This window comes from Fulmarus glacialis, unplaced genomic scaffold, assembly GCF_000690835.1.
Source record: "Fulmarus glacialis isolate BGI_N327 unplaced genomic scaffold, ASM69083v1 scaffold197, whole genome shotgun sequence".
Classification (NCBI taxonomy): Eukaryota; Metazoa; Chordata; class Aves; order Procellariiformes; family Procellariidae; genus Fulmarus; species Fulmarus glacialis.
The window spans coordinates 142,625-158,263 of NW_009224894.1; the positions used below are offsets into that span (position 1 = coordinate 142,625).

The window sequence follows — 15,639 nt, forward strand, 5'->3', positions numbered from 1 at the left end:
TCCTATTCAAACATCAGGGAGCTTTCAATCAAGTTTCCATGTTTTCTGTACTATGCTTGACATTTGTTCAACAACAATGCGTTTTGCACACTTCAGGACTTTGCGCCTGTAATGAATGACAGAAGGAACTGTAGAAGAAACCTATACTGAACTACAAAAGCATTTTTTCAAGCCACACAAGGACTCATGCAAATACCATTTTACCCAATACAGAACACTCACATTTGAAAGGTTTCCTTTGCAATCACATTTTACACTTTGTTTTTAAACATCAAAATTGAATTCTAGAAAATAAATCTAAGCCTAATTATGGAGTTTTCTTTCACTGCTAGAATATTGCCTACCACTGGCAGTCCACAGCGGTATCTAGAAACTCTATTTGTCCTCCTAAGGATATTTCTTCTGTCAAAGGGACAACAACAGATTGTGCTAAAAAGGGTTCTTTTGTGGACAGAACACATCCCTGACTGGGCTTGCAGAAGGGTATTAAGTAAGCACTTCATCCAGAATTAGCTGAAGCAGAATAGATGCTGATGACTTCCCCTCGAAGGCATCCTTAGAGGGAGATTTGGGTTTTTTTGGTCTGGGGACAGTTGAGGGGATGGTCCAGTAGCACCTGTCAGTCAAGCTGATGTAGAAAGGAAAGACTTTTGCTTAGGTAAGATCGTTCCAATGACTAGGTTTGTAAAGGTGCCACTGCTGTCCATCATCACCACCACCACTGAAGCAGCAGCTGTCAAGACGTGACGAGACTGCAAGTGCAGTGAACGATCCACATCAGGCTGAAAGCAAAGCCCACCCAACCCAGGCAAACAGTACTTCTCCTACCGAGTTTTAAGTTCCTCTCCCCGCCCTCCCTCCAGTCTTGCTGCATGCACAGCAGAGTGGAAATACTTGAAATCAGAAGTTATTGGCACATGTTGCACATTTCCAAGCAGGCATTCACAGATCTTTGCAGGCAAGAAATTACTTTACTTGTTGGCCTTAAGTGATGGAGTACATTGCTTCAAATACATAAGACCGGTAGGGGCTTCTTTGGGTTGTTTGGGTTTTGCTTGTTTTTTCCAGCTCATCTACTGTTCTGGATATTCATCTGGATGAAACTCAGGACTGTTAAAGTCATATTGCCTACCAAATGCAGCACAGCTATCCAGTTCCCCAAGTTACAGAAAACAAAATCTATTACCAAGAAAGTAAGATGACACAGGCAATTTATCCTGCAGTGAATCAGAACTAAGTCAACCCAGAAGTCACACATTAAGGGGCAGTCAGAAAAACAAAATCAATACCTGTAGTCCTTCTGTCCTAGCTATACTAAAGCCAACAAAAGCCCCAGTGAAACCTTGGTGACACAAACTTCCATCCATCCTTTACAGAACCAACAGGACTACGGCCAGATTCAAGACACCAGCTGCACTACAACTGTAACTTGTGATAGAATTAGACTAACGCCCATATGTCCACATGCACTCAAAGCATTTTACAGTGCAGAGGGAAAAGCTTAAATCTTAAGAGTAAGAAGCAGAAGAGCAAGAGATCTTTAGCAGAAGATAGGATTTGTATTCTGTGAAAACAACAACAGAAGGACTCAGGTACCAAGATTTAACCTTCTTCTTTTATAAGTACTATGATAGAGCTACCTACTGATCAAGTTTTCAGAATACTCAAGTTCTAGCAGCAACCTTAATGTGGTGCAAAACTGAAAGCCAATACCAAAACAGTCACTAATAAGCAGACTTTCTTCATAATCTGCACTTAAGTTAGTCATAGAAAATTTAAATAAAGCTACTTTAAATCTTGACCCTCGTATTATCGCACTTTTGAGAGCAGGGGATTTCCTGGGGAATCTATATTTAATTTCCCAGAATGCAAGAGAGCTTGATTTACGGGAACTCGGGAGCTAGAAAAGGAAATCCAGAGACTGGATTGCAATGCCTTCCCATTGCGTTTCCCTCCCCAGCTTCCTTGATGTAGTCCTTTTACGCAACTACAACCTGCAGCCAGACAGCACACTTCTCTGCTTTGAAAATTACACAAAAACCTGAAGACAGAACTTTGCAAAGTAACTTCATAGCTGTCACTCTGTTACACAATTATGCAATAGCCTATGATGACATCACCAGGCTGTCACTGCTGATAAGGTTAGACAGTATTTTCAGACTTAAGCCTTCACATTTTCTAGCATGTGACTGTTCTTTGAGACCTCAGAGGTACTCAAAGTTCAAAAATCAGGAAGCGTTTAAAAATCTCCAGACTGCCGAGATCCAAGAAGTTTGCAGGCTCTCTCAAAATCTTCAGCACTTGTATCAAACTCTTCATGCTGTGAGCTATTTATTCCACTGGAAGGGGCAGCTTCTTACTCCCAGATCCCCAACTAGCTACATATACACTACCTAAAACTGAAGTTTTATTTTCTAATTATAATTCTTTTATTTTGATGTAAAGCAATCTGCAGCAGTTGTACACCAGGTTTGTAACTATAAATCTAAATCAATATCAACAGCATATCAAAGAAATAATGCACAAAAAGTAACTTGTTTCAACACACGTCCCCCACACGTGCTGATTCTATAAAGCATCTGTCTACAATAGCACAGGTGTTCCAATTTTAGCTTTCAGGTTTCCTGATCACATAAGATGCTGAAAAACCTTCCAAAATATTCAGCTACAATAAAGATTTAAGTCAACTTGCTGAAAGACCCAATAAATCTCAAATATCTACACCATGTGTAGTGTCTTCCTCTATCCTAACAAGTCCTGATGCATCACTTTCCTTCAAAACTTCTTTAGAAATAGCTACATTTTAACAAGAGCAACCCATTTAATTCTCATTCTCCATCAAGATGAGATGTAGCACCACTAAAACCTCTAGAATAATGAATCGTATTCAGCACGTGCTTACTTGTACGCATTTGGTTCAACAAACATCCTAATTATGTACAGTGGCAAGAATTTGCAGGTCTTTGTGACGGCTGCTGTCAAACATGCTTTAATTCTGTCAAATAAGACATCATTTCAGTGCAAAATTCAGCACCTGGACTTGAAAGCGCATGCTAAACTGAAGTCTTTGCTGCTCTGACCACTTCTGGTCATCGGTTTCTAAGCCAACTCCTTCAAGATAGCACTTGAAAAAAGCTAAGCAGTATGCGGGTCTCAACGGAAACAAGCGTGGAAATGGCTTCCATATAATTACTGCTTAATATTTCTTTTACAGGAGATGTGTCTATCCTGAGACCTAAACAACAGAGGTGTCATTCCCCCTCCAACACTGGACTGAATGGTCCAGCAACACCAGATGCTGGAAGGACCCCTAACATAAGTCAAACATCAGCATCCAGAAATTACTTTCCAATTCAGAGGTATTTTCCAAGCTACTTCATCAAAAGGTCATGAAATTGGCACGAACAATTTCTTGGTTGTGAAAGAGCTAGTCAGAATTATTCTCTCCATAAATCATTAAAATTCCAACCACTACAGGATTCATTCAAGACTTACATTTAAACTGGATATAGTACCATTCCTACAAGCTATAACATTTTGATAAAAGAACTCATATGACAAACCAAGATGTACCTAGCAGATTACATTTTCATTAAATTATACTCAATGTCGTTGAAAGCTGAATAAATTTCAGAAGGTAAACACCGAGTAATTCAGAACAGACATTGTTCATGCTCCCAGATCTCCGCTTGAGAAACAAATGAAAATTTGACATGTCAGAACTGGGACCTCTTTCAAGGCATTTAAGCACTACACAAGAAGAAATTAGAAAGAACATGGCTCTGCAAGCTTATGCTCCATAGGATACTGTTTCAGCAGATTAATCTATCTGTTTCTCTTCGCTCATTTTGGTTATCCTCTGTATGCTGAAAGCTATAGGTAGTTTATTGTTTAATTGAATAACCATTGGCACAATTAGACATTAGCCCTGAAGTGCCTTGGGATGTCAAACATGTCTTCAAGTGCAACGATTCTCTCAGGTAGACATCTCATTGCCTGAAGAACCTGCCCACTAGCACTGTACTGTTGTAACACTCAGAATAATAAGAAAACCATTTACGCACATTGTCAGCACTGTCTCTAACCTTCCTTAATAAGCTAGTTAAGCAGCTACCTAACATCTGCCAGAGCATTTTAGATGCTCTTGATGACATTAAGAGATATATCATAAACACAGAAGTAAAACAGATTGGGTACTTAATGCATCAGCCACACAAAAGTTCCAAATAATTTTTCTTTTTTTCTTCCTTTTTTTTTCCGATTAACACATTAAAGTTACGTTTATTCTTACTCCTAATCTTTATTCTCAATGTAAGAAAAAATCTTATACATATCCAGTCTTAAACATGTCCAGTAATAACAATGATAACTCAGAATTCAGAACTTCTAATTCTCACTAAAAAGTCATCTTAAAGTGCATATTTCAACTCATGTCCATGGTTATCTTTTATTAATGGACACAAGATGAAAACTGATGTCTTGTCTCCTGGTAGCAAGAGCGGGAAATAAAGAAGGAACCACAGGAAACAGTTCCTCAGTGTACATGAAAACAAATAATCAGAAGCATGTTTTTCTTGAGATTATTTCATTTATTTGTATTCTTTCCCACTTTTGAAATAAAATCAGTAAAATAAAACAGAAAATTCAGTCAAATCAGAGATTATTGCAGTGTCGGTCTAAGACAGCTGATTAAACAGGCAACCAATAAATACATCATGCAAATATACATATGCAAGCTAATTGACCTATTGAAGTCTTGGTATTAAACTTGTACAGTGAATTAGCCCTTGATATCAGAAGAGAAATTCCTAAATCATCAGAAAAACAATGACAGAAGTAGTAAAATGAAATGATCTTGCATCCAAAATACTCTAAGGTCAATCAAGACAGACAATTCTACTATTAAATCTTATACCCTTCTAGTATTTCTCCAAAATCAAAGCTTTTATTCTCAAAAATCACAACAAAAACGTGATAGCCTTTAGTGAAACATTTACAGTAAGGAAGGTGCAAATTAAAATCTCTTCAAAAACCTTCGTCTTCACTCAAAGTAGTCTCAAAATCAGGTCAAACAATAACACAGAAATTTGGAACTGGCTATGCAAAGCCAGACTGTAACATTGATCACTGACACTATTAAGAAGCCTTGATTCAGTCTCTGCTTATACAGAGCCAACTGCCAAGTCCTTGAATGTATTTGTTTTAATGATACATATTGCCTAAGAATTTCCCCACAGAAAATGTTTCCACAACACAACGTATAAATTCAGACTCCTGATTTACTGCAGTGCAGAACTGGCAGTATCCCAATGCTACTTTGGCAATTGTCCGACTATCAGAAGGTGCAATACACCTTTAGGAATACTGTAAGGAGAAGGAAAAAAACCAGAAGAGACCAGCCCTGCTGCAGCAGTTCTTTGCGTTATTAAATATACTGCTGCATGACTTCCACAGAAACCTATGGATGCACAAGCAGAATAAATATATATTGCCTGCAGAGGTCTACCTGAAAATTAGGATGCTGACCCAGAGAGATGCCTCAAACAAATATATTCTGAGTTTACTGCTTATTCAGACCATTTTAAACAATTTTCAAAGTGTCTCATATTTCAATAAAACCAAGAAAGAAATCTTCTATAAGGGCTCTCTGAAGTCAAGAACATTCAGTAAACAAAGACAGTAAATGCAGAAATGTGACCCAAGCCTCCATGAACAGGCACATCCTGTCCAAAAATCAGAAATTCTGATTAAAAGTAAAGTATTAAAGAAAACAAATGAATAATTTTACTGATAACTCAGAATATCACTAGTGGAAACATCCAACAGTGGGGGTGGTGATTGACAGCCAGCTGAACATGAGCCAGCAGTGTGCCCAGGTGGCCAAGAAGGCCAACGGCATCCTGGCCTGTATCAGAAATAGTGTGGCCAGCAGGAGGAGGGAGGTGATCGTGCCCCTGTACTCGGCCCTGGTGAGGCCGCACCTCGAATCCTGTGTTCAGTTTTGGGCCCCTCACTACAAGAAGGACACTGAGGTGCTGGAGCGTGTCCAGAGAAGGGCAACGAAGCTGGTGAAGGGTCTAGAGCACAAGTCTTATGAGGAGGGGCTGATGGAACTGGGGCTGTTTAGCCTGGAGAAGAGGAGGCTGAGGGGAGACCTCATCGCGCTCTACAACTACCTGAAAGGAGGTTGTAGCAAGGTGGGGGTTGGTCTCTTCTGCCAAGTAACTAGCAATGGCCTCAAGTTGTGCCAGGGGAGGTTTAGATTGGACATCAGGAAAAATTTCTTTCCTGAAAGAGTGGTCAAGCCTTGGAACAGGCTGGCCAGGGAAGTGGGGGAGGCACCATCCCTGGAAGTATTTAAAAGACGTGTAGATGAGGCGCCTAGGGACATGGTTTAGTGGGCATGGTGGTGTCAGGTTGACGGTTGGACTTGATGATCTTAGAGGTCTTTTCCAACCTTAATGATTCTATGATTCTAAGATTCTATGATCAGCTTGATCCTCACACACTTCTCTAGCAATTCCTTTCTGTAATGTTTTAGGTTTTACGTTTTTAACTATAAGATATAAACATATATAGCTATAGATCACATACACCCTATCTATACAGAATAACTTGGTTTTATGATACCATCATCATAAAACTTCTTGAACATGTACAGAACATAAAAGCACTCTTTCATAATACAAATGTATGCATCAGAATACAAATTTCAGTGAGGTGGTCTCTGCAGAGCTGTTCTGTTTAAAAATCATGCACCGATAGCTACAGAAGAAGCTTTTAACTCATTTTTGCCACACTTCATTGCACAATTAAGTCAGGCTGTGCACGGCAACTTTGGCATCACTTTTTGTTGTTTTGTACACACTGCTGCTATCCTCCTGAGGGTCTTCAGGGCAATACACTACTGTGAAAGAGCCATGAATTTGCTAAATGTCACTTTTATTGTAGGACTTAAAAGTTTGACTCTCAGATTCCCACTTTTAAAAACTACTCATAGATCTATTTCTCACCTGTCCTTGCACAGAACTACTGTATATTAACTATATAGGCCTACAGCTGCAAATAAAACTACAGCTTAGCCATCTAGCTAAGACACACCCACATCCAAAATCCCTACCTGACTTTCTGTGCAATGCATGATACCCGGCCAGATGACAGCACGACTCCTCCCTGGGAAGAGCATCTGCAAGTTCCCTGCCAGAGGCTGCCCCGAGCCCATCTCCCCACCACCTTCAGGAGAACCTCTAACACAACCTGCCCCAAAGCTAGGCAAAGCCAACGCCCTCCAGCATTTTTCAAACATTCTGCTCTACCTCATGAAAGACGCTAACATTTTCATTTAAGAAAACCGTAAGTATTTTAGTAGCAGCCAAAAAGTCATGCTCCTTTTTTTCCTTTCCAGATTTCACTTGTTTCGGGCTTCAATGGCTGGGCCAAGCCAACTCTGGAGAAGGCCACACAGCTAGCCCAAAACAAGTACTTTGGGTCTTGTGATTTGCCACAGTGACGCAACTCAGAAAACCTGGCTAAGACTGGATGGTGATATTACAGCTACTGGACCTGAGAATTTGGTTCTAAACATGGAAATACCAAAAAAAAAAAACAGCTGAAATTATGTATCTTTATCCTTTTTGTAGCCTTCTCTGCTTCTCATCCCCTTTTCCCTTCCCCTGCCCTCCCCCCCAGTATAAGCACTACAGTCTTAACACAAGTGGATGTTTTTCATCTCAGTGTTTGACAATGGGGAATGAGGAAAAAAGCCAGACAAAACATAATTGTACAAATATGGCTATTTATTACACGCCCTGCCTAGTACAGTAGTTTAGAAACTAAGAGATTGCTGTTTCTTATTTCAGCTGTGGACATTCTCTGTAGTAATAACTCAATTTTACATGTAACATTTTTTCTCTCCCATTTCCAGTTTCTGTGTATGCCTTCTACTTTTGTTTCACAATGGAGTCCTCTGAAAACACTGAATTTCATTAAAGCACAGAAGGCTGCACAACTGAATGACATGAAAGCACACAAACATGTTGACATTGGACAAGAGCTTTTTCCAACCATAGATGTCAACACTAAAATTCAGTTCAAGATGTCCGAGAGATAACTACTCTTCTTTAAACACTTGCCCTTTTGTAAGAATCAATGCAATCAAAAACACTAGCATACTACTAAATTGCCACAGACTAAGAATTTGTTACTGATTAGAGCTTAAATCCAAAATATACATCTTACAATCTTCTCAGAAGGGACATGTGGGAGGTAGGAGCATATATATCCTATCAGGCTTTGAGTGGAAGATTCTCTAAAAAACTAAAACACACTTTACATGGGTTGGGTTTTTCTTCGTAATTTTTTCAAAACATTATAAGCACAGCTAAGTTAGTTCCAGGTTCAATTGCACAGAAACTAAAGAGAATGTGATCACAAAAACATGTTGTGCTACAGCATGGCAATTCAGAAACACATGAGGTTTTATTATCAAGTGACTTCAGACAGCAGGTCATCAAAACTTAAAATATTTTCTGCCAATCCAGTATCTTTAGAGAAGAAAATAAGGCAAGCTTAAAGACATACAAGACTTCCGTACAGAAAGAATAAGCCAAACACCACTCATGCATATACACAGAAATATCAAACAGCATGGCTGAAAACCACATACCGCCCCTGAATGACTAATGAGGGGAAAAAAGAGGTGCTTCTTTTACTAGGGACATACTCATTTGCTTATAAGCAAAACATTTATTGCCAAAGATTCCTCTCTGCCATCATAGCAAACATTTACATTTTCATCTGAAAGATTTTGTTCAACTGTCAAGAGGTATACACACCCCCTACAAATCTGCTAAAACTTTGGTTTCTAAAGAAAATGCTAATTAGAAACTTACTGTTGGAAATGTCAAGAGCAACCATTATGCAGATATGAAAAAAGAACTTTTTTTTTGTTTGAACTACTGATAAAATATGTATCCAGTAACCAAACTAAAAATTTTTTTAAATGGGATTTTTAAGTAGATTCGAATAAAAGTAGCAACTAAAAAAAAAAAAAGAAAAAAAAGAAAATCGGGTATATGTGTCAAGTAAACCTCAATTCTGAAATTCTGCCTTGCAGGTTTTAAGCCCTTTTATCATTAACTTCCCATCAAATGAAAGTAGTAGGATGACTGGCAAATGAAGAATAACTCAAGCTGAACTGCCACTTTTAATAACCCAGTTTCCATTTAAACAGGGAGATGGCCGTAGGGTTTGAGAATTTGTCACTACCATGTACACCGGCTGATAGTAAAGTAAATGCAGATGAGATGAGCCAATTTTAAACAACGTGCTCCGTTTTATCCCTTTGGCCATTAAACAAAAAAAAAAAATCTATCAACTTTTTTTTATAAACGGAGGATAAAAAAGTTACTGTGTTTGTACTGAATGCAGATAATTTTCAGCATTGCATACATGCAATAGAAATTTACCTTTTTATAACTACAGCTGACAATGCAGATATGACCAAAATTTTCACAGTGAAAAAGTTTTGATCAAATAGACAGAGCAACTGTATTAGTTTTCATGTTAGCATTTAGGGATAAAGATTTAGCTTATCCACACTGAGATATTAAGTTGTGCCTCAGGGAGGTCACACACACAGGTCAATTAACAGCTCCAACAGTTGCAGCTATTTTAATAGATTTTTCTAATGAACACAGAAGATTAACACCCAATTTCAGATTTCAATGCAAGTCATACCATCATTGGGAAAAAAAAGAAGTTGTAACTTAAGAGTTCAAATTTAATGACTTTTTTTAAAACCTTATCCTTCATGACCAAAATGAAAGCTCCAAGTGATAAATTCTGGCATGTCCAACACAAAGTGACCAGGTTATATGCTCCAAGCTCATTTCCTGTAGTTTGTAACTGAGTGGATTGATTCTAACCTGGCTATCATATTGCTTATCTCCCATAGTACTCAAAGAATTTTTCCAAACGTGTACATTGTAAAATTGGAATTCTGTTTTTTAGAAGAATACATCTTCAATACATATGCTGAATTTGTGAAACAAAAAAAGGATTCCTCCAAGTTCATTATCCTAAAAATAGAATACTGAAATTAGACTGCTGGCTCCATGGGATTTTCTCACCAAGTAGAACTCAAATTGTTCATTAAAATAAAATGTAAAGCTACAACCCAGAGTAACAGAACATATATTTCTGGCTTCAAAATACTGAATGTTGAAATTTAAAAAAAAAAAAAAAATATTCAGTGTTAACTTTCAGGTTTAGCCCATTAAACATTAAATCAGAGACGTGAAATGCTAAAGCAAGCATGTTTTACATTAGCATCTATATCCAGAAACTGCCAAACTGCCCATTAAATCTACTGAATAAATCATGGGGAAAAAAATGTCAAGAAGCAAGTAAATAGGAGTGACAGGCAAACAACCAAGGTGAAGATGAAGTCACATGAAAGGAGTGACAAAGGAAATCAGTGCAAAAGAATTGCAAAAAGCACTTCAAGTTTACCCAGAGTTCACAATTTTCTATTTCTGCATTGTATTTTCTCAGGCACATATTTCCTGGTAACTTTTGCCTGCCTTGACTATATACATAACTAGTATATGCATAACTTGATTCATCCAGCATGTAATTCAAATTTAAACCAACAGTTAGAATGAACCAAAATATTGGGTCTAAACAAAAACTCTAGTACCCATAATGAACACAAACCAACTGCCTAGAAAAGGACAAATCACCAGCATAATGGTCACTACAAATTAGACTGTAAAATGAATAAAGATTATACTGGTCTAATTAAAATTATCTATCCACCTATAGATTTTGACCTTGTGCATTTCCCATACATAACTGATTACTGGGTTTCATTAGACATTAATTTAACTTTGCTGAATGGCCAAGGCTTATAGCATTAAAGTTTGTTCAATCACATCCTCCTCCTGATGGTCAATATAGGAAAAATTACACATGTACAAAAGAAGGCATACAGGTGCATTCTTTGTATGCTTAAATGTTCAAGTAATATCGGACAACCCAGAAAAATCTGCATTTAGAGTCTGATTTAGGGGCTGTAAGTGAAAATCTGATAAACCTTTTGTTTCAATAAGTTGCTTGTGTAAACAAAGCAACTGCAACCCTCAGATCTCTACTGTAAGTCTGAGCTGACATTAGATCACATCCCTGCTAATTATAAGCCGTGTTAGATATGTCGATTTGGCACCTCTGGCACGACAAGCTGGTCGCTACTACTTTGACAAAATTGAAATGAGACTAAATGACAACTTATTCTAATTGAGAAGAAATCCCACATCCCCTAATTCTATATAATCTCACTGGTTACAAAAATTAATACAACACACAAATCACCAAGCAAGAGTCACTGTTAGCTCCCTCCCTGGCACCAGCAAATTTCTCCTCTGTTTGACGATGAAAACGAAGTGGCTCATTTATGTTTACAGACTGCGCTGGGTGAGGGAGTTGGTATTAAACACTGTCCTTAATACTGTCAAATTAAACACTGTCCTTTAAAATGAATTAATTCTTTGAACATCATACGTAAGGAAGCAGAAATACTTACTAGTACAGAACTTCATTTGCTTCATGTCTTTCATATCTAACAGTTTCACACATCAGTCTGAAAGAGAAGTAAATAAGTCATTTTTAATTACGATTCCTATCAGTGTCACAAAGACTTCACTTTCTAAAGTTAGTCAGCATTTCCACGTTTGCCTCCAGCACTTGCAGAAACAAACCATCAATGTAAAGATAAGCTAATTTTTAATTTAAGAAAACAAATTGTTAAATCTAAGCATTAAAGTTATTAGTTCATCCAAGATCAGGACACCTGATTTAGGACACTAGATGTAATTGATCCCATAAAAAAAATTTCTATAAAATGTGTAAAATGATACTGATCTCATTTTATAAAGTAATCTGATAAAATTAAGTTGCTTTGTAAGGAAACAATTCAGAATTTTAGAAATGGATTGAAATTTATGATATGTAACACTAACCAGAAATACCATGATATAAAAACTGCTTCCTTTTTCAAGTCAGTCAAGAAATTATGTTGCATGGTAAATCGATGCTTCTCATTTTGCTAAAATTCAGCAACTTAAAAATTACCATGAGATTTTAATGCTGAAATCCCAGAGGACTGGGAGAGAATTTCCTGCAGGAAAATCCTGTCTAGAGGGGAGGATTAAAGCACTTTTGCATTCACTGTCTGCCTGACAAATGTGGCATAATAGAGAGCAACTATAATGGAACTTACCACATATTAGGAAATGCAATGTTAACTTGGTTTGAATAAATCAACATGCCATTTCTGTCTATTGTCTTAAGGAAATGGACCCTATAAATTACTGGGGTGGTGGGAAGGAAACAAACCCCACTGCCTCCCTTGGACTTTCTATGGCTCTGAAGCAGACTGCAAACACCAAGACCCAAGAGGCTCATGTGAACATTCAAATGGGGAACTATATTTAAATTTGGGAAAGAAATTCTCATTCCTAGCAGGATCAGTCATCAGAACCTCAGCACACCAATGACCAGCTGCCTGCAATGGCATCCTAAGCGGACAAAAGTGCTCAAGAATTCCTGCTCAGGCAACAAGTCTCAAAAAAGTTGATGTGGGGCCTGGAAGAGTTGATCTGGGTTTGATGTGACATTTAAAAGGCTTCCTATTGCCATTTCCCATCATTTCCTAGATCATTTCAATAGCCAACAGGCTGCTACAAAAGTTACCTTAGCACTCATGTCTTAAGATTTTACTATTAGTTCAGCCCACTAAGAAATAACGCTTTTTCTGTCCAGAAGTGGCAGGCTTATAGTCGTATCTTGATAATTCATAAATTGTGAAGAGAAAATTGAGATCTTAATCCTGTTTGCTAAGGGGGAAAAAAAAAAAAGGGGGGGTGAGGGGGGGAGTTTTACTACCATGGCCTTTCCCCTGCCCCAGTATTTTAGATCTACTCTTTGGACCATCTTTGAGAACTTTTCTTACAGACAATTTTTGTAGTGTATATAATTAAATATTATGTACTGTATATCAATTTCAGCTAATGAAAAGTCTTCTTGCTTCCTGGCACAGCAAAAACCTTTTTGAATGACAGAACCTTCTCTTTTTCAGACACTGTTCCCCACCATAAAATCAGGTCTTGCCAAAATTCTTTACAGACACCGAAAAGCTATCGTCTGCTTCTGCCTCCTGGGTCCTCACCTTCTCTCTCTGATCCTCTGTTTTGGGAGGGAGGGGGAGAGCGGACATGAGGTTACTGGTGAGAAGATACCAGAAGAAATGTCATTGCTAGCAGTCAGATTGAAAAATTAAAATACTGCTCAAGGATAGTCTGTACCCTACTGGTCTGAAACGATGCTGGGCAATGGGCCATCTAAGAGTACGAGTTACAGTAAAAAGAATCACTTTAACAAGCAACTTTTGTTCCCCTCTGAATTGGGAGCGAAGGAAGTACATTCTTGATAAAGTCATGCAAGTTCACCACTGGCACTGTCCGAGTTTCACAGCATTTTGGTCCCGTTATTAGGACCATAATAGGGGAGAAAATGCCTCTTACAGAAGGTAGCCAAGTGTTTCAATTCTTGTGTTAAACCGGAACAGTTAGAAATTACATTGACCGAGTAGCACAAACTAGATTGCTTCCTCAAATATTTAAAAAATTGAATTAGTTCTGGTCAATACTGGCGTTTAATTTTCACCCGAACGTGATCTTTGCCTCCTTCCTAAACAACTGTAATAAATTCAAGATGAGATCATTAGCAAGCCATAAGGTAAGTTATTCACTACTAGAGGCTATATCTAATACACTAGTTTTTAATGCATTTCAGAGGCTTTTGTGGCATCCCACCGCCACAAGAAATCTCGTATCCTAAAGGATACTATAAAAGCTTTCTGTGCCACATCTGCCCAGAGCCCAGCCTTTTCCATGTATGGTACTGTAAACAGAAGCTCTCTTCTAGGAATTCACTGTGCCGGGAGAGCAAGCCCGCGTTCCACACATTCCTCAGCAAGAACCTCATTCTGCACAGGAAGCCAAAAAGCACACATCAACATACCACGCAACCATATGTGCACTCTTTGATCTTTGTAAACAAGTTAACATCAGTTCAACTCCAGCTATGCAAAACTTGGATGTGCTAAAAGTCTTGCATATAATAGCATAACACAAAATACTTCAACTGAATGTGATCGTGGCCTCCTTCCAAAGCAGAAGTCATTACAGAGACTACTTTGAAGTCAACACCCACATTGCAAAATGTGTCTTGGGCACTTCAGGAGAAAGAAAACCCCGCCTTTTATTTTCTCCAAACTACAGAATATTGGCTTGGGAATGTGGACAGAATGATGAAGCAAGAGGCCAGAAATTAGAACTAAACCAGCATTAATCAAGTCAAAGTTCCTTCAGCATCTTCAGATGTGGCAAATGTTGGCAAACCCCAGGATGCAAAATAACAGTAATTCACCCCCTCTCCCCATAAAGCGAGATGTGCTGGCCTCCTTCCGCATCTGCCAGCCTCACACCAATGTCCAAATACCCTTAGAAACCTCCGCTGTTTATGTGAGGACAACTGAAACAATTACTTAAAAATCAACCAAACACAAGTCTTTACAAAAAACAGGAAGTTCATCTGGAAGTTTTTACCTGAATTTATTTGCTTCATGAAGCATTTTAATAAAAAAAAAATGTGGATGACATTTATTAGTAATTCTTTACTAAGTATCATTTGCATGTGTAGTACATAATTCGTCTAAAATTTCCACACGAAAGCAAGCACAAACTGAAACAGAAGCTGAGTAACAGACTCTGCTCTCATGATTATTATATTACGGACTGTGCATGGACTTTCATTCAGGACTGGAACTTGTACTCTGTATATAAAGCATTTACTTCTAGTTTGAAAAGAAAACAAACACATCCATAATAGAAATCAGAAGGGACAAATAGGGATACACATATGCACACATACAAAGAGAAGGGAAAAAATGGATGCAGTGATAGCCAGCTTTTCAGTTTGAGGTAGGGTACACAAGAGTAGTGTATAGTTACCAAATCTACTGTTCCTTTGCTTTGTTAGTGCATTAACATGCATGTGGTTTTAATGATAAAGTACCATACCTTAGCTGATGCTCTCTCAGATTAGACAAGGCTTCCATTCCATGTAAATAGGAATACACAATCTCCAAATCCTACAAACATAAGGAAAACATTATTAGGATTCTCAATTTGGTACAAGCTGTTAAAATACTGGTTTTGCAAAGCATCCAGAGCTCTTCTAATAGGGGTAGCAGGAATATTTGAAATTACACATTTACAAGAGGTTAAAGGCAAGTTGCAGGAATACCTTTGATTATACGTTGGAATCTGACATGGGGAAGAATGATGGTATGTTCACATCGGAAAAATACAAACACAGAAACCTTTCTGCTTTTGCTGTCATTACTCATGCCCAGGAAACAAGCTTGGTCCAGAATTCCAGTGAGCTACTTTGCAACTACTGTCCCACTTCCCAATGCCAATGCACTCAAAAACCTTGATTTATTCTGTAAAGCAAGCTCACGGAAGTTGGTCTTTTCATGCTCAGGGAAAAAGAAAAAGTATAAAACAGTCTATTTAT

General features: G+C 38.1%; 1 protein-coding gene across 1 annotated transcript in view; it reads right to left on the minus strand.

Annotated features, from left to right (window-relative positions):
• Positions 1–15,205, minus strand: part of RAPGEF2 (Rap guanine nucleotide exchange factor (GEF) 2) — a 130,504-nt gene extending 115,299 nt beyond the window's left edge. The window contains exons 1-2 of the mRNA XM_009582283.1: positions 15,141–15,205; positions 11,582–11,638 (exon numbers count right to left, since the gene is read on the minus strand). Coding sequence (XP_009580578.1) covers positions 11,582–11,638; positions 15,141–15,178 — 95 coding nt within the window. The 5' untranslated portion in view covers positions 15,179–15,205. The remainder of the gene's footprint in view (positions 1–11,581; positions 11,639–15,140) is intronic.
• Between the last annotated feature and the right edge of the window lie 434 nt (positions 15,206–15,639).